Below are 24,168 nucleotides of genomic sequence, written 5' to 3'. Positions count from 1 at the left end.
TAGAACTCATTTTTTGTTACAAACATGAATGCACCCAGCAAAAATCCTGTGCCGTTTAATGGGACCAGAATTTGGCCTTTCTATGCGAATATTGTTTGTATTCCTCATCAGAAGTTATTTTATAATGGCTTCCTTAACAAGATAATCCATCAAGGAACTGATGACAACTGCACCTAGTAACCTACTTAACAGATCCAGTTTGACAACTATTACACATTAGTGCATGTCATCAAAGCAGGGTGTAACTTAATATTAAATTAATATAGCAAACACATTTGATAGTGGACCGTAGTTGCCTGAGAAGGTTGAAAGTGATAACTTAGGAGCAGAAGAATTGTTTGGCTTTGGAGTGATCCTGTCTGGTGACTGGAATGGAGAAAATAGCTATTGTTTATGAGGGCAGTTCAATCATCAGATTGAAGTAAATGCTTGGATTTATTTGCTAATGGTACTTAGACCTGTGTGTTCATGAAGGAATTCCTCAATATTTCATTTCATTTGGTTTGTGAACAGGTGTATGACAGTAACTGTCCCTAGAGGAGACCTCATTTACATTCCAGCGCACAGATGGCCTGTTTTGAGTTTTACAGGGAAAAGCCAGTTTTCCTGTCTCTCTGTTCCTTTTGAAATAAAAGATCCAGTTGCTAGCATGTGTTTCTGTGGCTGGAATGGAACTGTGATGAGTGAAATATATTGTCTTGCAAAAGACTAAATAGCAACAGCCATGGTCTTAATTCCAGTGAATGATTCACTGTACATACAGTATTATTAATAGTCAGGAAAAAAGTTGCATTTTTCTAGATCCTTGGGAATATTTTGTATTCAATACAACATTTTATCACAGGAAAATTTATTTTCCTGCAGGTAATCAGAATTCAGGAACTATTTCATAAGAAGTGCTCAGAATTATTCTGCATTTTATATATGTACTACTTGCATTTAAGTATTGCCAAATACTTATGATATGAAGTCTTATCTATGTGATCTGTATCACCTTTAAATGCCCTTTTTTTTTTAAGAGTGAAAAGATAATTATCATTAATCTGGTATTTCAAATTTACACCTACTTGTCAGGTTCAGTTACAGGAAGTTTTGGATCACGGTGACTGTGACCTTACAGACACAAGTGAATCCTTCAGGGAGTAGCGAAAATGCCAAAGTCTGTAAATAAGATGGAATGAGGTTGGTCAGTGGGGATTAGTCCACATTAAAGTAGCTTTGTTCTCAGGGCAGAAGAAAGCAGAATTTGTTGGCAGAGGTGCAGCTTCTGTCAGCAACACACATTCCTGACATTTTTTTAATAACTCACCTTTCCAAACAGCAAAGTAAACTATCTTAAGGACACCTGCCAGAGTGAGTTGAATCTCTGTATAGGATTCCGCTTCAGTGAGTATGTCAGAGATATGATGTTTTCCTGATTTTTCTGTATCTTTTTGGATAAAATCTTATTGTATAATCCCGACTCTTCATTTCACTGTTGTGAATGATCTGATCTCAGACTTCGCTATGAGTGTACAGTAATACCATATAGACTATTCCTAAACTATCCCTTTAAACTTATTTTGCTTATAAAGTCCACTTCATGCTTTGCCTTCACTACAAAGGATATACCAAAGTATCTGTAACAGCCGTCTTTCCTTAAGAGAGTAACAGCTTTTACCAGCAGAGTGTTTTTTGGTTTGCTTGGGGATATTATTTTTTGGTTTGTTTGGGGATACTATTTTTTGCACTTTAAAAAAATCAGTTAAATGAAATGAACTGTACCGACAAAATTACCTTCTTCCTGAGGTAACAGCTGATGGTTTTGAGCACAGGAGCAAAAGTATAATCACTTGGAAGCAAAACATATTTTCACTCTAAACCATTTTCACTCAGCAGATTTCCATGTTACAACTAATAAGACACTAAAATCCCTTTCTTTTGCAACAGTGAAAAGTTTGGTAAGAGTAACACGCAAGACGAAATCAGGTGTCGGACCTGCAGGATGCGACCTCGTCGCAACCATTTTGGTTTAAGCTGGCTGTCAGTCAGAAGGTGGCGTATCTCTGCAGTTGGAGTGGTATAACAGCTCGGCTGGATATTTTGGAAGAAAAAGAGTAGCTGACTTGTGGTTTCTGTCGACCCAAAGGTAAACAACAACATCTGCTACTCCTAAACAACCTCTCTGCGTCACATAAGCTATCGCTTGAATTGATCGGCTTTTAGATGGGTTCCATCCAGAATAATGTACTACACGGGTTCTCAGCAGGAAGGTAACCATGGGAAGGTCTGTCCTGTTTCAGGTAGGATCCTCTGGTGTTCTGCTGAGCTCTCTTGCGTGTCTCTATGCTACACTGCAAATCTGTGATACAGATGGATCCCAACTGATTTTTTTAGTGTTGGGAGTGGGGTGGGAATAAGTCATGCTCACTCGCCAGTGGCCTACAGAGTATGCTGGCATTGAAATATAACTCATAAAGTACATTAATATTCTCATCGACAGCTTAAAATTAATTATTTTCATGGTTTATAACTCAAAATCTTTTGTAATTGTCTCATACATGTAAAGCATATATTCAGCTTCTTGAAAGAGCAGGTCTTACACTTTCAATCAGTCCAAGCACATAATACTAAATAAATGTGTCTGTTTTTATCAAATCCTCTGTGTACTGCATGACTATGGTATATTATGATAATACATAGTAATAATATATCATATATAATTTCATAGCCTTGTAAGGCAACATTAAAATATCTGCAAAACTTAGTCAATATTATCAAGGGAAACATAAACATGAGTAGTGTCAAAAGCATCAGCACAGAAAGGCTACATCGTCTCTTGGAGTCACTCAAGAGCTGGATGTATTTATCCTCCTGCTGTGTGACTAGATAAGTGCTGATCATGTGACTGAAATGTAGTTCATAGAATCATAAACATTTGGAGGTCATGTAGGCCCAACTTCATCTCCTTGGGTATATCAGTGTGGAGATTTTTTTTCCCCTATCTAATTGGAATTTCCCGTTCTGCAGCTTGTGTCTGTGGTTTGTAGGCCTTCTGCTGTGTACCTCTGAGAAGTCTGGCTTCGTCTTTTCTACACCTATTTAAGGCTGACATAACCCTGCTCACTCAGCTTCTCCTCATACTTCACATGCCCCAAGCCTTTATCACCTCAGCGGTCCCCGGCTGGATCTTTTCCACTACGTCAATGTATTGCTTGTATAGGGGAGTCCAAAATTGAATACAGTTCTCCCATTGCAGTCTCACAACTGCCAAACAAAAGTGAAGAAACATCTCCCTTGATCTGCTGGCCACGCTCTTGCTAATACACCTCTTGCTTATCACCACTCACCTAATGGGACTTGATTAAGATATGTGCTACAGATGTCTCAAATGTCTTCAAACAGACATGCAAAATAATCCTTTTTCCCTTATTCTTATAGTAAAATACAAAATTAGTGCCATAACTCTCTGTGGTATAGATTTTCTTACATTATGAACAACTCAAAAGCCAAGCATTAGTACTCATACGGCCTCATTAAAATGCTATAAAAGCATTCAAAGACAAGAAGATTCTAGTGGTTAAATCCTGTGAACAATCTTGCACTTCATCACTGCTCTTACAGAGAACACTTTCGAAAAACAGAAGTGGTAAAGGAGCTGATAATATCCTAGGTTTATGTAATGCGTCTTTTCCTTATTATCATTTCTTTGCAAGCTTCTCAAACATGCTCAAACAGGTGACGTATATTTTCCCTGTCAGCTCTCCTCCCTAACTAAATAATTTAATTTCTAATGTAATAAATGTCGGGCGTATGCTTCCCAGGATGGATGCTTGAATCTAACATTCCATCAGGCAAGCTTTGATTATAGGGGTTTTTTTAATTATGAATCTACAAGGCGGACCTGGCACAATACTGTCATGAAATTAGTATGTTGGTTATCTTGAGGTAAATCTCAAAAAAAGTCTAAGAAGGCACTGAATTTATATCTCCTTTATGTTCAACAGATCATGGTTTACTAGTTATCATTTCAAGATGAAATTGAGGTTGGGAGAGTATTTTCAAAAGTGAGTGCCTAAATATGTTAGGACATATATATGACATAAAAGCACTCATTTTCTGGAGTGTTCGCTGTATGAAACTGCTGTTAAGGTTAAAGAGATCTGAAAGTAAGGAATCTCAAGTAGAGGCTCTGCATGACCAACATTTTTGGAAGTCAGACCACTTGTGTGTAGATCCCTATGTTTGAAAATATTGGCACTGGACTTTAGGACATCCTATTTCAAACAAATAAACCTGTCTCAGTCATCAGTGATAAGTTCTACAGTGTATTAAAAATGACTACCAGTGATGAAAACAGGACAGATTTTACTCTGTATAGTAAATCCTATGTTGCACATTAAAAGCTGAAATTACTGTAGCAAAATTCAGTACTGTGGTATGGTAACTATTTTTTTTAAATTACCACCAACTGGTAGGTGTACAAGAGATTTACTCAGTTGCTGTTCAAGATCTACTGCAGAATAATAGAAACTCAAGTTTATGTATGTCGCTTAAAAATACTGTGCAATGTGTGTATTACACTTTACTTGTACGAACAGGTTTTACTGAATATTTAGCAATTCCTGTAACACACCAGGCCAATGAGTATCATCTTGTCATCAAACTAAAATAGATCTGACATGTTTTCTGCCCTGGAGGGGCAACTGTTACAATTGCTCTTCATTACAGTCTAAATTGCATACAGTACCACCAAGGGAAAGAAGAGAGGCTTTGCCTTACCTTGTTTTATCTTTGGAAGATCTGTAGTTATAAATTGAACCAGATTTTCTGAAATGACTAAGCACTTTTAATGAAAGCTCTACTGTGTCTCTACCTTTTTTTAAATTTTGGCAGGAAGATGAATGTATTCATATTTTTCAGGATATTCCTTGCCTCTAAGCTATAAAAGCATCTGTAAGGCATTCTGTGACAAACTAGTCTTCGCTTTGAAGGGACGCTTATTAGAAAACCAAGGAGGTTTTTTTTTGCAGAGAAGAACTGAGACTAGGGGTTTTTTTGCTTTTTATGAGGGAAGAAAGGAGGGATAAAATATTCACATTTATTTCTATTCATGACCATTTGCATTTTATCTGATTCTTCTTCCAGTTTGAAAGACTTCTGTTTCAAGCCAGGCAAGTTTTCCTACACAGGTATTTCCAAAGAACCCTAAAGTGTGCGTCATGACTCCCCCTGTTCCCTCCTATTTTTTAAAATATAAACAGATCATTTTTGGACTTTCGGTTTGAAATATGTGTGTGAGAGGTGGAAAACTTCATTGCTTCAACCATGTGGTATTCTAATTGCCTTTACTGAGCACACCATTTCCATAAATACTAGTGAATATAAAATGCATATGGTCTAATGGATAATATCACAAAATAAGATCATATCATACAGTAAAAATGACTGTACGCAGAGGAGGAGAGGGGAGCACATACTCAGTTTTAAGCGTCAGCTTCAGCAATGGAACCCTGTTCCTGAATTATGACATAGAAAATTTTATGTCAGAGAAGCTGAACATGTATTTGTAGCCTGAAGCTCTAGGACTGATTGTCATGCTAAATAAAAATACAACGACTATATATATTTATGTTCAAACCGGAATAAAGAAGATGATGGGTAGAGCAACATGTTGCAGGTTTTTTCTTAACTGGCATAATGTAATAAATGACTAACGGACAGTTGCATTACCCTCTTTAGAAACCTGAAGTTCTTTCCATATTTACCATACTGAAAAATCTAGTCTTTCTTCCCAATCTAGTGCACAAATTTTGGGTTATGTTTTTTATGACAGTAACTTGCACTGCAGAACAAAGAATGAAGACTGCATGAAGTGTAGAGCACTAAACTTTGAGCACCTAAGCAATCAGACAAGTCCACAATCTTAAGACATTTCCATTCCTTTTTGCATAGGGAGAATTTGGTATCCATGAAGACATTGTCTGAGTGTAGCTGAGCAGGAAGCTGCTCGAGCAGGCGACATCAACCAGGACGAAAATGCAGAGGACAGAAAAGGGTGCTTATGGGCGTTGGTCTTGGTATTGGCATTGGTGTCTCCTTCCAGGACTGTTTATGCACTTTGAAGTAGACAAACTTGGGTAAAAATCAGCAGAGGTATTGGGAGCCACATCCAGGAATGGGATCTTTCCTCTGTCCCACCCAAAGGCACATTTTATTGCAGTGGCATGACCTGCTCCTTCTGGTCCTGTAGATTTTGTATTTTCACCTTCATGGCTGCACAACTTCAGTGGAAGACCTGAAGATACCTTCTCCAGTCTGGAACTAAGGCACTCTCTGGAAATATGGCTTTGAATCAAACCAAGGAGGACAACTGGCTTTCCAAGTGCTTAATGTGGTCTACTAACCCTGAGATTGTTAAACAGAAAGCAGAGCAGAGGTTTTTCTGTCATATGTTTTAAACAAAAACAATGAAGTCTGATCTGCTCTCTGCCCTCAGTATAGGGTAAGGTGTGATCTAAATTCAGAAAATGGGTAAGATCCCTCTGGGGACTTAGGCACAGGAAAAAGTAGCTCGTGAACCCAAGTGAAAAAGATGGTGGCATCCTTAGCTCTACGCAGAAGTTCTAGGTGGTTTAAAACTCCACTAACAAATTTCAGATATGTGAATACTCAAGTAGCCCAGAATACTGTAGACTGTGTTGTTGAACTAAGACACCAGTGTGTCACCTGGCCTCACCTGACGTTCCTAAGCCCTTCTGTGGATCTGGGCCTACACTCACAGACACAGCCAGTGGCAGGGAATGGGTCCTCAGGATGGTGTCTTGGCACTCAAAGCAGTGTGATTGTGGTAGCTACACGATCTGCTTTAAAGCAGCATTTAATTTTGGTGATTCACAGCCATGGTGCTTATAAAACTATTATTCTGATCTCTTCCCCTTCTCTCCATTTTCCTCTGAAATTGATAACAGAATAAAGAACATGATATAATATTTATCTGTCACAGACCATAAAATAATCTCAAAGCAACACCAGATTTGATATCTATAAATCTCAAATATTCATTTTCTTTGTCTAGTTATAAAATTGTTTTGTATACAAAAAACAATCTAACGCTGAGGTAAACTTTATGAAGAAATTGTAACACCGTTTTAGTATGTTGCAAATGCTCCTTTAGAATAACTTGCAGTGACTCATGTAAGATCTTTTGTGGATGACTGGTTCCTCATAAAACTTTGGTAAGCAGGTCCCAGCTGGAACACGAGCAGCACCGCGCTGTTCTTGCTGCTGACGCAGATCATCAAACAGATCCCCCCGATACTCCCCAGTGCGGGCTCGGGATCTGTCTGGTGGTGGTCATGGAGACAAAATTGTGGGAATGAACGTTGTAGATCAGAGTCAGCGTGAAAAAGGCTATGTAAATACAAGAAGAATACATAACTAAAAACGTTTGCTAGTGCATAAATGTCTTAGATTTCACAGCTTAATTCCTATTTAAATTCTTGCATTGCAAGTGGGTGATTTTCTCCATCTGGTACAGTTATAGATCTTCCCTTAAAGGCTTTTTCCTGTGGCAACTGCAGACTGAGTCTCTGTCATCAGGCTGAGGTACAAGTTCCATTCCATCCCGTATTTCAGGTTTGCTGGCTTGGCGTTTGGCATATTTCTGAAATATGTAAACAACATTTAAGAATGCTATAAGCACCAACGTGTAATTCATGAAACAGAATTTTCCGCCTCCCTTCCACTCACAAACTTGCCTCTATCCAGGTTCCATATGTCACTGTTTACAACCTGTTAACAAGGTGTCTTTATAAGACATCTGCTAATGGGCTACATTGCCTCTGAAAACCTCCTTTAATGTTTTCCCCTGCACTATTATTAATGGTAATTTGAATATTGTCATTATTTGTGCCCCTAACCACTTCATGCAGATAATGCTGTCATTTTTGTACACTGAACAGTTCCAAACTTCGTATCAAGCTGTGGCTGTTGAAGCCAAGGTCTAACTCTGCACAGCAAAACAGGAAAAATAAATTAGTACTTTCAGAGAACAGAAACTTCTTTCACTAGTGATTTGCATCTCCTAGGGAAGCAATGACTATTTGGCCTGCTTCACCCCTTACCACCCTACCGGCCATACTTCTGGAATTTCTTTACCATGTATTCATTGCTTTGTAACGCAGCAGAGTGGCACATGAGGGGATAAGTATGAAAGGAAAAAGGAAGAAAGTTGTGGACAGATTATCTATCTATTAGATACCACACAGCAAGTGACACCGAAAACAGGTCTGACCATGGTGATGGGGGCAAAAAAAATTACATCTGATCTGTAAAACAACTATTTTGTGAGGTTGCCTCTTCAGCGATGAAACAAGTTTTAGCAATGCTCTTCACAGTGATCTCCTGTGAATAACATGAACTGTGTCTGCTATTGCTGTTAAGTAAGGATTGAATACGAAATTTGTAGCATCAGTAGCAATTGAGGTAAAGTAATAAAGTGATCTATTGTACTAACCTGGAGCACTTTATAATAGTAGCAGTAAAGCCTGTGAGGCTGAAGTAATTCTCTTGCCATTAGTTGTCCTTCTTTAGCAATTTTTCTTGCTGCTTCATCATTTTCCTGGAAAATTGAGACAAAACAAATGACCAATAGAGCAATCGATGAGTCACTCAAAGCCTGATTGGCATTAGAAGTTTTATTAAAGGGGCCATTCAAATCTCCAACTTTATGTGCAATTACTGGTAGACTGCAAAGGCACACTTTAAACCGCAGATTTTTTAAAAACACTGGATTGCTTTTATGGTCACAACTGGCACCTTAGGGCTATCAGTAACAACTTTCAGGGATAATTGTACACTTTTGAAAACTCAGTTTACTACTGCTCTAATGCTTCATCCAATCCACAAGCCTCTTCAAAATCAGGTCTGACATCTCCCACACATACTTAGTTTTATAGAAGACAGCTGTTGTCCTCTCCTATGCAACACCATTAAACGTCTTCCTTTTAAAAACAACTCTGCTTGAATTCATGTACTTAGTTTCAAGTGGGTTAGGTCTACATTTCAAAGCTTTTCATATTTTCACCTGATTCTTTATAAAGAACTACAGTACTCTCAGAACAGAAACTTCTATGTTTTTTCACCTAATAGCTAAACTCATAGCACAAATGGTGTTTTCAATCACACAACTGTATCGGTTTGCTCGGCTAGAGAATCCCAGCCTCTTATTCTGAGCATGTTAGAGAGCAGCAATTTTTTGTACAAACAGAACATGCAATGACTTCTGTTGTAGTCAGGACCTAAAAAAAGCAGTAGAATTAATTTAAGTAGCATTTAGGATTCTGGGCGTTTCTTTGAAAATTACTTGCATTAGTCAGTATGCTAAGGCTCTGACTCAGGGGGCACTTCTGCACATACCTAAAATGAATTCTTAAGTATTTCCCTGAACAGAGATGGTTACTTGAATGAAGGCCTTCCCGTCTTATAATAACAACAAAATGTACTTCCTTTATCCCAGGATCGCCATAGAGTTCATGCAAAATATATGTGTGGAAATACAAAGACGAGAGAGTATTAAGTTGTTTACATGTTCGTTTATCACTTTGAACTTGAATTAGTAATGGAACGTACCTTAGCCCATTTTATCTTCTCTAGCAAATCCTCTAAGTTTCTCTTAACTGGAACATAATGTTTCCATGGTTTTAATCCAATATAAAAGTGTTCATAGTACTGGGAATCTTGCTTCAATACTAGGCTGTCCCCCAGCAAGAGGTACGGAAACCTGTAAGCTGCTACAGTCCCGTCTACATTCACTTGGTATTTGTACTACAATGTGAAAATAGAAGAAAAAAAGGTGAAACACTTGGAAGCAGAACACTGACTGTATAAAAGATTATTTTCACAGACAAGACATAACTGTGTTTATTAATTCTCATCTTTAAACCTGTTTTAGTGTTAAGCGGGTGTAGCTTCATGGTGGTGTGGTTAACAAAATGGCAAAAGGATCTGTTTTCAAGCCAAGACTGACAGTCGGGAACCTCTGTGTCCCATGAACTGCCTGGTGGGTATTCTATTAAAGTGTCCTGGCACAGAGCAAGGGGTAGAGCTGGGAAGGAAATAAAACTAACCTATACTTAAATTCAAAAAGAGCACACTTATTCTAACTTGAAGTTGTATTATTATGTAGAATAATCTGAAACATATAAAATATATATAAAATAATCTGAGACATTATACTCAAAGTAACCACAAATGTACCACTCTGGCAGGTGCTCTCGGCTGTTACAGCATTTCTGATATATTAACCTCTGGATCAGAATTTGCACTGCTGTAAATTATAATTGCTTTTCACAGGACTCTGTCCCCTTTACTTTTTATACCTCTGTTGCAGTGGAATTTGAATGTTAAAGTGCAACAAAAACACCTATCTGTTTTCCTAACTTGTTATTGCAACAACCTTCTGACATCCATAAGGTACTTGCAATAGACACAATATGTGTCCATTGATCTTACATTTACCCCAAATAAAAGAAACCCAGACAGTGAGAAATTCAATTTCTCAATCTATTAAAACCAACAAAACAAGCAAAACAAAACCAAAACAAAAAACAAACAAAAAACAAAACACAAGAACTCTGTCTAAGCGACTCTATGAAAAAAGTATAGTGGCTTTCTTTAGAACTGTGTCACACAATGACTTTGATTGCAGGTGCTCTATCTGCCCTGCATGGACCAGTGTTCCTAGTGTAGCATAATTGTTTTGTTTGCTGAATGGAATGAGCAAAAGCAAGCCTTGTGTTTTCACTTGGTAAGAACGTGACAGCAAAATTAATCCAAGATTGTAATTTGCTTGCTACCTTAAAGAAGTCAAAGAAGCCCATCAGCGGAACCTTTCCCAGCTCTTTTTCTTTTTCTCTGAAGAAGAAATACCCTGTTATTCCAGCATCTAGTAGTTCTGGATTTTCCTTGGATAACTTGACAAGATGGAGACGTTCTTCTCGGCTGTCTCGACCTCTAAATAAGGCTTGCGCAGTTTTGTTTTCCCACGACGGGCCTATGAGCATTGAATAATAAGATAAGGCAAACAGTAATGAAATGTTCATGATATGTTCAGTGCAAATAAGGAACTTGCTTTGACAGTGGCATTACTCTCAGAGACATGGTAAAACGAGCATGATTTCTCCAGAGTCCATAATCACTTATTAATCATAAGGGTTTAATTCACAGTTCTGGCTTGAATTTTGGGATGAGAAACTGAGTCACTCATTAAAGGAAAAGCAGAGAATTGCCCTTCCACTCAACAATTTTGTATTTAAATAACTTGAACTATCTTGAAAGCTACATAAGGGATTACAATCAAATTATGTAAGTAAAATACTAATAATTAAAGTAGAGCTCCATCTATACAGCCTACCACAATAACCAAAATTTCTTTAGTAAAATTCACTCCTGTTACCCAGCAATTTAGTTAGGTCTTTGAGGAATCACTTAATGATGACTTAAAAAGGAAAAAAGTGGCTATGGCTAATGTGTCCTGAAGACACTTAGCAAGAACCTGAAATAATTCATCTCTGCTTACTGCCTGCTTTTAAAAGCATCAAATATGTCCTTCTTCAGCCTTCTGCTGGAAATTTCCTTAAAGGGCCCACTAAAGTGGAGTAGGCTCTTATCGTGTCCTAATGTGAAAAGCAGCTGTACTAAATCAGTAAACATGCAGTGCTTCAAACTGATAATTTAATTAAATACTAATAAAGAAAAGAGAAACTGTGAACTAATCAAATAACAATACCTCCTCACTCAAGTTTTACTCCTTAGGTATTGATCATGGCACTTATCTGATCCCTAAGTATTCATGAGTGTCCTGGTGTGGGGGGAAGACACCTGTCAGTAAAACTGACTCTCCCTTCAAAGCTGGAAAAACAATTCAGAAGATCCCACTCTGGGCTATTTTTTTTATACAGACAATATTTTCTTGTTTGAAAGAGACTGCAGCATAGCACTGGTTTACTACTTTCAGGATTCAAACTCATATTTATGTAAACAGAACAGCGGGCCTCATCACCGTCAGGAAAAAGATTACTATTTGATTAGAAGGAGAAAGGCCTCTAATTATATTTCTTTTTCTTTTGACAGGTCACAGTAGCTATCTTCTGGATACCTTTAAGTTAAAATTCACCATTATTGTAAACTGGCTCTAAATCCATATTAAACACCTGCTTAGTAGCAGAGTTGGAAGTGTCTACAATCCATAAAGACTAACCTGCTTGTATTAAGAGACCTCCTAAAGCACTTGTGAACTGGAGACTTTAACACATTATTTGAACGCAACTTGCTTTGATGGAATTTACAAATTCTCTTTTGAAATCCACAATCACCAACTTACCTGTATTTCCTTGAATAGAAAGGAGATCATTTGTGACACCACGTAGGGTTTCAAGAGTTGAGTGGGTTACATCATACGTTGGAAGGATGACATCTCTTGAATCCACCGAGCCACACCATGAAATGACAGGTATGGGACCAGGTGTATCATTAGCTTTCCGATACTCAACTGGCCAGTCTCCAACATTAAGATAAAACTCCACATCAGGAAGACGAACCTAAATGTATACCCAAGAAAGGTAATAAGACAAAGACAGAAGCTGTTTGTCACTCCTACTTATACTCCTCAGTTCTCTTATGTCATGCAGAATCAATAAACCTACAAGACAATATAAGCTGAGCTTAAGGTATGAATGAATTTCAAGTTTCTGCCCCACAAGCAGGTATGAAAGGAACATCCACAGAGGGCAGGGAAAGGATCGCAGAGTCAGACCTGAGCCCCTGCAGCCTTCCTAGCAATTTCATTGCTGTTCAAACCCCACACTTTGGTTACTGCCTCATCCTTAAAGATACACTGTCACCTTGATGAAAAAACAAGTCAAATCTTCAGGAATTATGAATCTGAAGATACAACAAATGCAGTATTGCCAGTCTTAAGTGATCAAAAATACCTTTCTTGCCAGTGACAGGAGCATTTCATCAGAGAACATTTTGAAGTCTGTATACTTCCCTAAGGAACGACGGTAGATATGATTATTGAGAATAGTGTAGTGAACGATAGCACCTCTGTTTTGACTGAACTTTGCTGGGATTTCCTTAAGCATTCGCTGAAGGTCAATGGTGGGAAAAGAAATGAAGTCCTTTGTAATCTGAGGTTCTTGGGATGGACAAGACATAACATTCTGCCAGATCTCAGGGTCTTCTTCAGGACAGTCACAATATTCATGATAAACTGGTCCTGCAGGAAACAAGGCATTGAGAGTCCATATCTGTGATTCTACATCAATCATAGTTCCCCAAGCACATGGGCAAACAAATGTAGACATTACTGTGGCCTAGCATTTTTTATTCCCAGTTTTCTAATGTTTTCCTCAGAAATCATCCTCCCTATAACATTTCTGGGATTTAGCACTGTCATTGAGAAAACAGCAACATTCTTGTCTTTTCAGAAATCAGTATAATAGATTTTTTGTTATCAGGGTAAAATTAATCTGCAAAACGAAGCTCCATCATTGTGCTACCTGCCAACCACATAGAATATTCAGAATTGTTCTAACTGCCCATAGCTACCAAAGCTCACGTATTACAGTTTCAATCTTAGCCTAATCCAGAACTTTGATAAAGTAGTCGTTACCTTTCACATAAGGTGTTTTCTTTAATGTATAAACAACTATTCTTTCTGTCCTTTTGAAGCAGAGAGCTTAGGTATAAGCAAGAGTCTTACAGAGTGTAAAAAAAAGCCCTTACTTCATGAACTTCTAATCAAAACAGGTTCCGTCACGTCATAGTATCACGGCTGCTAGCAAATGTGCACCAGCAACAAAAAAGCATACCACTACCGTGAGGGCTCAGGGTAGTTTTGTTTCAGTTTGAAGACATTTCTAAGTTTGTATTTAGGAAATTTTATTAAACAAACAAACAAACAACAACGAAAAAACCACCATCACCAACAGGGCCAGATTCTGGTTAGAAGAAGTAGTGGTGAGCTTAAATAAGACTCTCCAAAGAAGTAATTTATATTCTCTTCTGCTTTGCTACACAGCTGTCAATTTGAGAGCAAGAGAAGGAAGTTAAAGCAGCAGATCTGGAATGAGAGAATAATTTGCCTTGTTTTCCCTGCTTTTAAATAGCTCTTCCATAGTATAGATCTTCACTGAATTAAACCCTGCTAATGGAAAGAAAGCTAAATATTGCCTGGATAAAGAAATACTGTATTTGTTGTTATGAAGGATCACAGTTTTTAGAAATCACAGACATTTGAATTATAAAGTGTTGGGAACAGCACAAACTCCTTGCTTTTACAGTTAATATTTTCTACTTTAGATAAAAAATAACACAATGTTTAAGTGAAAACTTGCTTGGAAAACAATAAAAATACAAGTCTTCCTCTCTTATTCCCTACCAAATCTGAAGAGATCCAGATCGTTATGCAAGAGGGAAGAGATGTCCAGACACGTCACCTTAATGTCAGAGGCCATAATCTACATGCTTAGCAATGTATAGAGACTGTCCCTGCTTACTTCTTTGTATGAGGAGAATGTTTGTGAGGAGACTACATGAACAAGGGCAAACAAACCTCTAATTTCCCACCTCTTTAGTCCATAGCATTTCTGTAGCCACCATGATACATTACATTAAATCAAAAATTTCCCTTACCTTTCAGAATATAAGGAGACTGAGCTACATGCTGATCACCATAAAGTATCTCAATTTTTAACCCTTTTCTGACACTCCCATACATCCGATACCGCATAAGAAATGTGCCATCATTTCTATCCAAAGGGCGAGGAGTGTAAATTCTGGTGCCTTCTTTTGAAGAAAGTGCTTTAATTGCCACTTTAAACTGCGTTCGTCCTGACAAGAGGAAAATAAAAACAGATAAAAGCACTTGAATCTATTAAAATCACATATATGAAACAAAGGTGACAGCAAACTCTACTGGATTATGTCCACGGAATTGAATTTAACTTTGCACTGGAAATTTTTTTATTACACCAAGCTGGTAAAATTAATTTCCAGTGATGGAAGATCATCCTACCAAATTTTCTTGATCATCACATACCTAACAAATGGAAAACCTGTAGATGGAGATAAAAAGTTGAGTATGATAAGTGATAAATATGATAAATGATAAGGCTAACAGTATTTTGAAGCAAAGATTAGGTTTAATATTAAGTTTTCAAGTCAGTGCTCTGAGGAACAATCATTTCCTCTAGAGTAAGAGGGAGGAAAGCGAGTTAAAATAACAGGAGAAAAGAATACTTGCCAGCTGGTGGAAAGGCAGTTGCAGCATGCAGGGGTCAGATACAAACTGTTCACCTTTGGGCTGCAGCCGACTGTCTTGCAAATTTAAAGTCCCAGCTATGGAAAAGCAGGGATAAGAGAATGGCAACAGAGATGTTTCCTGGACGTCTGTCTGACCTGTGCTTAAAGGTCACCAGCATTTCATCGTTAATGCACTCTGGCTTTTTAACTGGGCATGGAAAATTTTGTGGACAACATGAATATGCATGAACGTAAATCTGTCATATTCCCTTACTCCTGTCACAAATGGTGATCGTCAACTTTATTCTTCAAAAAGGAAGAGGACAGATTATTTACAAAATGTTATAGTCCAACCATTGCAAACCAAAGAAATGTAATGAATGTTACCACAAGATATTATAGTATTCAGAAAGAAATGAAACTGAAAAAATCCAGTCTGAATGTGTTCCAGCAGCAGTAACAGATTGAGATATTATTGTTATCTCTATACAGCCCATATCTTAACATACTTTACATCCATGAATAGGACAGTGATAAGCCACCAACGTGGTATATAATTACAACAGTCATTTAATGATCAATCATGTTGTTTTTAGAGCACTGCATCCTGAAATCGGATTCAAGTGAACTACTGTGCGTGAGTCTCCAGATTAAATTCGGCAGAATCCTTATGATTTCAGAAGCGTACTTCCTGACAACAGGTGTCAGACCTCTTCAAGGAGAGAACAGTCACCCTGAGTAAATCAGATTCTTCCAGATATTGTTGTCAGAGTGGATCCCTCTATAAATGAACATATGGCCAATGGTTATGAGCAGAAGAATCTCTCAAGGCTGAACACACCCTCTCTTCTGCTTTGTTTTCCAGTGTAAGACTATAAAATGTAGATTATTTGTAATCAGCCCTCCACTTTCTTACTATTCTAAGGCCATGCCAGCTAAAGATACCAAGAAGCCTGTCACAATATGCTCATTTGACAACATACTGAGGAAATAAAGTAAGCATTCATTCTTTCTTGGAGTGCCAGTGTGGCAAGCAGCACTCACACTGACTAAGGGATGCAGAATATTGTTTTTGATAGCCAGCAGATCTATCATGAGAAGCCCTAGTTTGACTAAGTATCCATCCAGAATGATTTCCAAAAGTGCACGTCTGACTTCCAAGAGGTAAAGGAATGTTAAGGTTGCTCCGGAGACACGGTACTTCCTTTTCAGAGGAGCGAGGGGTGGACACCTCTCTGCTTGCCTAGGGGGTGGGCTGAAGACACACTAGCAGTAGGTATGCAGTGTAACATTTCCCTGGGCAAGTACACGGTCAGCTCAAGCACTGCTAATAGACTTAAACTCCAGAAGAATTTCTGTGAGTGATATATGAGTTTAGATCTAAGATCATCACAGCTTTGGATCTCTACAGCTTGGGTCTATGTGAGTAGAACTGACTCAGATTGGCTCCCAATTTGGGAGCTCTTTGACTTGTTTTGGTGTATCTGCAAGCAGACATTATCAGAGAAGAGGCAGAAAAGTACAGCTTTGCCCCCTTCATATATTTTTTCCATTTAGCTACCAATGACGTTTCAAGATGACATAAAGTAGAACTACATTGATAATGTAGGAATGGCCGTATGATCACAGACAATAAATTGACCTTTAAACCAAATCAGTATCTTGCATCACACTGTCACTAGCAGAGAAGTGCCAGATAGTAAGAATAAAGAAATAACAGAGGAATACTTTTGAACTTATTGCCTCGTCCTTCTAGAAATCTGCAACAAAAGGACTTGAAAAATCACAACCTGTATACAGATAATTTTAATGGCATTCAGTGTTCCATGACTGCTTAATCCCCAGTTTGCACATTCTGATACTTGTTGTATCAAAAACATCCCAAGGCAGTTATTTTTCCAATATGTTATTATGTATTACAGAGAAGATGCTTGTTTCAAAACTTCTGTCTGATAACAGAAGAATTATAGGCACCAAAGGAAGTTATGGGAAACAATGAATTATAGTTCTCCATTTGTTTTCTCTTCCTTGAATCATCCTGAATCCTGTAGCCACTTCAAAACTGTCAATGAGTCAGATATCCAGAACTATCCAGAGTAGTCAGGTTATTTCTAAATATATTCTTCAGCTCTTCTGCACCCTGTGCAAGATCATGTTGTACCATGCAACACTTGATAATGGAAACTTGATGGAGAAACACAGAATAATGATAATCACAGAACTGTTGAGTTTGGAAGGGACCTCTTGAGATCATGTAGTCCAATGCCACTATTCAGAAGAGTCAGCCTGAGCAGGCTCTCCAGGACCGTGTCCTGTTGAGTTTTGAGTATCTCCACAAATGGAGAGTTCACAATCTCTCTGGGTAATCTGCTCCAGTGTTTGACCACTCTCACGGTAAAAAAAACAACTTTTTCTTGTCTTCAGATTGAATTTCACATGACGTCTTCCAGTCTTCAGGAACCTCCCTCATTTGTTGTAATCTTCCAAAAATAATCAGAAGTGGTCTCGCAGTGACATTAGGCAGCTCCCTGGGCACTCGTGGGTGCATGCCCTCAGGCGCCACAGACTTAGGTATGTCCAGATTTTTAAGCGTTCCCTAACCTGATCCTCCTCCACCAAGAGTAGGTCTTTCTTGTGCCAGACTTTACCTCTGGTCACAAGGGCCTGGGATTCCTGAAGGCCGGTCTTACCAGTAACAACTCAGGCAAAGAAGGTATTTCAGTACCTTTTTCTGTGTCATTTGTCACCAGGTCCCCTGCCCCATTCAGCAGCAAGCTCACATTTTCTCTAGATCCCTTTTGCTGTTGATGTACTTGTAGAATCCTTTCTTGTTGCCCTTCATAGGCCTCACCAGATTCAACTCCAGATGAGCTTTGGCTTTCCTAACCTCACCCCTGCCTGATCAGACAGCATCTCTGTATTTCTCCTGGGTCACCTTCCCCTGCTTCTACCTCTTGTGCACTTCCTTCTTCTCCTTCTGTTTAGTCAGAAGACCCTTCTTGATCCCTATAGGCCTCCTGACATCTTTCTTTGTTTTCCTGCTGGTAGGGATGGACCATTCTTGAGCGAGGAGAGGCAAGCCTTGAATATCCAGGAAGCTGAGAAAGCAACAGGAAAGGACTTCTTCAGAAGGAAAAGACTATTTAGATTTTCATTCTTCACAATGACTCTGATGGAATTAGACTTCTCTTGGATTTGGATTACAGAGAAAATGAATAAATGCCAACTAGGATGGCACTGCAAAAGCTTGAGCCCCTGTGGTTAAGATTTGGGAACACTTTTATTAAATGAGAAGGACAACGTACTCAGGTCTAAGACAGCTGGGACAACATTTTATTAATTTCTTTTTTTATGATCCATACTTTTAGGGCCAAAGTATCTGCTTTTCACTCTACCAAAGGGACGAGACTTCAGAAAGTCTGAATCTAGTGCCAGCACAAACACTAAGACTGTGGTAAGTCTTTTGAAAGGCTTGAGAAGAAAATGTCAGGGAGTTGGTTTCCTCATAAATGGTCTTTTGCATGAGCACAGTGTGAAGCTGCAGTCCAAATAAGAGGAAAGACACATTTCTCCAAAGGTGAGTAACAATTTCTGTTCCTCATTCAGCTAAATCCTGCCAGAGGTCTTAATGCAGGAGTGAGACCCCTCCTTTTGAATTTGGCAATGGATTCCATGAATGAGTCTCCCGGAGGAATGAACATCTCTGCCTCTTAATGTTACTGCCGGTCACAACCAACTTTTCCAACTGGCTTAAAAGCAGGCGACTCAGCCAACTGTCCTCTCCCTATGACTATCACAGAGTAGTATTTGGATGAAGCAGCCTTGGAATCCAGAGCGTGTCATGAGGTAGGACCGCAGAGAAAATAGTTTTCTGTTGATAGTATGTCTTTGTCTCTTTCTATCCATTTTATAAAACAATGTTTTAACAGGGTATAGAAGTTTCCTACCAGAGAAAACAAATTTTTCAGTTATCATAAAAATGAGTGAATATTGAGAAACCACAAGTTAAATACTACTGAATTTGTTCTCCTTGTCCTCACCTGCAGGAAATAACTAAGCGAGTCTTTGTTCCCAGCTGGTTGTGTACTTACTCCTCTAGAGACATGAGGAGCTCCAGATCTACGCAAAGATGTTGGTTCTAGTTGGTGGCAGTTTAGATGCAGGAAGCATCTAATGAGGGAAGAGTGACCTGATAACAAAGCTTTCTGAGAAAAAGCAAACTCCACTGAAAGGGAAGGGAAGAAAAGGGAGACTGAATATTTAACACAAGTACAAATCATTCACTGGAGGCAACAAGATTTTTTTTTATGATTTTCAACATTCATTGCATAATGGGGCAGAGGCCTCTAAGTACTACCACAGTATTTAACAGCTTTTTGCTGACTTCTTTTTTTTAAACGGGAGGAAGGTGAGCATGGTACTTTCACTCATGCTTTTCTGTTTCTCTCAATCCAAAGAAATTGTAAAAGAAAAATGTGTCCTTGTTGAATCATCACCACTAGTACTTTTGTTCTACCCTGAAAACCACTCTGGGACAGCATTTTAAGTAAAAAATAATATTCCGATCCTAAAATACAGACACAGTCAAAAGAGGATAATTTTAAGAAACCCAGATGATGAAACTTGCTTTATGCAGGGATATTTTTCTCTTGTATGGTTTGCAAAAGAGGTATTCCATGCATGGACGAAAAAGTGAAGAAATGCAGGGATGGAAAGGGAGAAAAGGCAACAAGGTATTGATTCATGCAAACTGCTAGAGAGGAGCAAAACACCCGGTCACCCTACTTCTGACATTGCAAAGAGAAATGAAAAGATCAGAAAATAAGTTATTTTCCTCAACTGTTTATTGAAATCATTGCTGGTTCCTTTTGCAGACAGAAACTGGTGCAACAGTCATTAAAGAGGCAGTTGAACAAAAGAGGTTCACTCAGCAAAACGGGCTCCTTTGAGCAGCGTCTGCTGTAACAGAGCCAGATGTGAGGGCGTATATCCAGGGACAAAGAAACATGGGTCGTGGTGGGACGTTGTGTGTGACCATCAGAAAAGCGCAGGCACCATGGTAAAGAGAAGATCTAAAGGGAGGTCCTGCAGTGCTGCAGGCAGGAAGGTGAGCATGGCCAAGATATGCTCAGCTTAGCTACACTGAACAGACTGCTGGGCGGAGTGTGACACTTCTCCTGGGAAGTATCTGGTAAAACCTGCTGGAATACCTGGGAGGCCTTGAAAATACTTGTTAGCAAAGTATGCAGATCATCTGAAAAACAGTTAACAGATGACATTGTCATGGTCAATGGTACATAAAGACATGGTGGGCAGTTGTTAAACATGGGGGAAAACCTAGCAGAAAGGAAGGACAAAGAGATCCAAGTACCCAAAGAAAACATCATGCAGTTTATATTAAAAGTAAGTTCTGCATTTTTAGCAGTGATTTTTTTAACCTTTGCAATAGTGAGATTGAATTCTACATGGTTTGACTTCTTCCTAAAAAGATGACTCAAAGAGTTATGGCCTGGAGGTCTAATGTATTGTGTGGTATGCAGTGGTGCACGTTAATTCTGGTGATTAGACTTGACACTCAGAAAACTCATCTGTATTGAAAATCTACTAATTATCCTATATAAGTTTCATACTGGATACCAGTAAGTACTGTCCTACTTGACTGAAATTCTAATCCATACAAACCAGAATGTATTAATAGATTAGGACAACTTTTACAAATGGGAAGCCTTAACTGCTCTGATCGCAGTATTCTTGTTTGTGCAATGGAGGTGATAACGTGGATTTATTTAGCTATCCCAGCAGGGATATTTTGAGATGTATTTAGTTTATATCGGAAAGCAGTGCCTTAATAAATATTACTAATTGTAATTCTTACTGACATTTTACCAATAGAATTTGAACATTTAGAATAATTTGAAAACTGAAATCTATAACCTGTGTCTATATGAGTACATTAAACAGGCTCATGCACTGGCATATGATAAACTGTACTGCTAAATTCTTAAAGGACCCTTGGGACTCTCCTGAATAACTCTGGGCACGGCTCAGCAGTTTACATGGGCCAAGCCAACAGCTCTTCCCTGTCAGCAGCACCTATGCAAGGCCTCAGATTGGAGGCTACAGAACATCACCGTATGAATGGAAACCGCTCTGTGCCAGAAGGCAGGAGGACCTGGAAACACTCCCAAAGACATTTAATTTATTAATATAAATACAGACATACATAAACACACTGAGGTCAAAACTAGGTTCTCAGTACCCGCATCCCCTCAGTGTAGCTTGTAAGATTTAAACTAGTGTGAGGATCGAATTGAGTTTCACACCTTTCTATCTTTAGCAACCTGTTGTTTGAACCCAAGGCTCTCCCTGCACGGCTGAAATCAGTGAGCATGCAGTCGCGTTCTCCAGTGCAATGACAAAGCTGCACTGCAGCCCAGCACCAAGTTGCAACAGCAGCTGCAGAAAGTCCAGACCTGAACTATCTGGGGTTCTGCCAGATGGAAGACAGAACCTGTGTAATACATGTCTATTCTTTAATTTCACAAGCAGCAGCCTTCTCACCACAGCACACAGAAGCTGTGCATACTTGGCAGATAACTTCTCAGTACCATCTATGTGAATAGTAAATAAACCCGAGCAAAATACCTAACTCTACCCTGTATAAACTAGCAACACTGGATTTCCAGTGGGCACCTATGTCAGGGTTACCTTCATTATGAAATCCACAACGCAAAAGTTTTTTTTAAATTAAAACCATTAATATAGAGAGAGCATGTGGAATTGACTTGCAGCCGAAAACAGCCGACTGGCACATAACTGCTGGACTGTGAGACCAAACCCCAGCTCTCCCCCTAAGAAGAAATATCATGGGAGGCTTTGTGCTTGTGCTGGGCAAGCCAGAGATGAAAATTACTCCTTCCTAGCAGAGCAGCAGTAGGATAACGGAACCCAGAGTGCCGTGCTGACCGAGACAAAAATGTAAAGCAACTGGCGTGTGTGCAGCGTTAAAGATAACCACGTTAGCATTTGTGAGCAGGGTGCTGGGATTTCTTTCCATCCACTAGCTCCGGCCAGCACTGGCTTGTTTTGAGCTCGTTGTTTGCTGCTGTAAACCACACAGTGTTTAGAGGAGGCGGTGGGTGAGGGGCAGAGCTGTACGGAAGGAGGCTCCCGGCTCAGGGGGGTGTGACCATGTGCTCCGCTCACCGCCGGACCTGCGCGTCCCGGGCGATGCGGGAGCGGGCGGGATGCTGAGCGGGGCCGGGGGGCGGCCGGGGGGGCAGCCAGGGGCCGATGCGGCACAGGGGAGCGCTCGGGACGGGGGAAGGAGGGGAAGAGGAAGAGGGAAAGGGGAAGAGAGGAAGGAGAAGAAGGAAAGGGAAAGGAAGAGGGAAAAGGGAAAAGGGAAGGGCTGGGCAGCTCCGGCCAGCACCTCCGAGGAAGCGGCAGCCGCGGGCAGTCTCCATCCCGCGGCCCGCGGGCACACGCCACGTACCTGGCGGCGAGCGGGACAAGTTCCGTCCGTCCGGGCTGACCGCCTGGATGTAGAAGTACCGCACGGGCAGCGTGAGCCCCGCGTCCAGCCCGGGGCCCCACACCAGGCTCCGCTCGGCGCTAACGGGCTCCGCCGCCTCCGCCGGCCGCAGCAGCGGCAACGCGGCGCCCAGCAGCAGCGGCAGCAGCGGCCGCAGCCCGCGGCTCCCCATAGCCCCGCCGCCGGGCCCCGCTGGCCGCGCCCGCTCGGAGCGGCGGGCCGGGGCCTCCTCCGGGCCTGCGCGGCCCCCGCCCGCTCCCCGAGGCAGCCGCCGCCTGCTCCCCGCCCCGCGGGGCGGCCCGCCGGGCCCGGGGCCGGGCAGTGCCGGGGGAGGCGGGGGCAGCTCGCTGCGGGCCGGGCCCGGCGGCGCTTCGGCTGCGCTGCGGAACACGGGGTGTCCGGGTCCCGGGGTGTGCGGATCCCCGGCTGCCCGCGGGGCTGCGGCCGCGGCGGGGAGGAGGCAGCGGTCCCCGGGTCCCAGCGCAGCTCCAGGGTCTGGCTCCGTGCACCTTCAGAGAGCTGGGGAAATAGGGTGAAGCTGGCGTGAGAGTGAGGGATGACCCGCAGAGCCCTTTTCTCGGGGTGTGCTGAACCCAGCGTTCTCATGTCCTCAGAGGTTTCCCTTCCCTTGCCTATGGGCGCTGTGCGGGCCAAACCGAAGGGCAGCTGATCTGTGTGATTCTCCCCTAAGCAACAAGTTAACTCTGTTTTCGATACAATTCAGCCGGCAGCTGAACAGCTGGTCTGGAACTTAAAGAGGAAAATAAACAAACAAACATATTTGTCTGAAGCTTATTAATTGTTACCACCTGTATCAACTTGTGTACAGACAGAGATTGCCATAAAAGAAACAAACAAACACAAAACCGAACTCACCAACCAAAAAAAAAGGCAAACCCCAACCACCCCATAACCCTATAATTTAAGATTCCTCCTCGCTGTTTCTAGGATTTCCCACAGTATTTAAAGGGAAGGACAGACCAGAGACCCTGTTTGTATGTGCTGACATGTCGTCCCCTGCCGCTGGGCTCCCCTTCCCGTCCCGGGAGGAGACTGAGCTCACGCTTCACCCAGCACCCCATTCCGCTCTCCCAGCACGGGCCGGGCACGCACCCGTGTTACAGAGCTGATGATGCTACTAGGGCCGGTGGGTGAGATACGGCAGGTGGCCCTTGTCAGTGGTGTAACGTACGGTGATGGGGAAAGAGGAATCATGGTATTCTTCTCTAGAAAATGTAACAACAAAGTAATTTCACAGATTTAAAATTATGGAAAATGAATAAACGGAAAACCCCCAATGATTTGTCTCCTAAGGTGGTTGTATGATTTTTGTCAGAAGCATCTTT

The 24,168-nt window shown here is 40.7% G+C and overlaps 1 protein-coding gene across 1 annotated transcript; it reads right to left on the bottom strand.

The window, feature by feature from the left end:
* Positions 1-5,037: 5,037 nt before the first annotated feature.
* On the bottom strand, positions 5,038-23,099 carry POGLUT3 (protein O-glucosyltransferase 3). The gene is made up of 8 exons (XM_065637569.1): positions 22,784-23,099; positions 14,680-14,877; positions 12,975-13,261; positions 12,365-12,581; positions 10,839-11,035; positions 9,613-9,807; positions 8,498-8,602; positions 5,038-7,645 (listed from the first exon to the last, which is right to left on the bottom strand). The coding sequence occupies exons 1-8, from the start codon at positions 22,992-22,994 to the stop codon at positions 7,520-7,522; spliced, it is 1,536 nt and encodes a 511-aa protein (XP_065493641.1). The 5' UTR covers positions 22,995-23,099; the 3' UTR covers positions 5,038-7,519.
* Positions 23,100-24,168: the final 1,069 nt, after the last annotated feature.

This window comes from Caloenas nicobarica, chromosome 1 (genome assembly GCF_036013445.1).
Source record: "Caloenas nicobarica isolate bCalNic1 chromosome 1, bCalNic1.hap1, whole genome shotgun sequence".
In the NCBI taxonomy this organism is placed as follows: domain Eukaryota; kingdom Metazoa; phylum Chordata; class Aves; order Columbiformes; family Columbidae; genus Caloenas; species Caloenas nicobarica.
Note: the sequence above shows the minus strand (reverse complement) of the source record. Positions and strands in the feature narration are given on the sequence as shown.

Excerpts from the sequence above, each read along its gene's own strand:
- POGLUT3 (XM_065637569.1), bottom strand. The coding sequence starts at position 22,994 with ATGGGGAGCCGCGGGCTGCGGCCGCTGCTGCCGCTGCTGCTGGGCGCC. Across the intron at positions 11,036-12,364 it reads TTCTATTCAAGGAAATACAG|GCCCGTCGTGGGAAAACAAA; the intron begins GTAAGTTGGTGA and ends CAATGCTCATAG. Across the intron at positions 8,603-9,612 it reads AGAAGATAAAATGGGCTAAG|GAAAATGATGAAGCAGCAAG; the intron begins GTACGTTCCATT and ends TCAATTTTCCAG.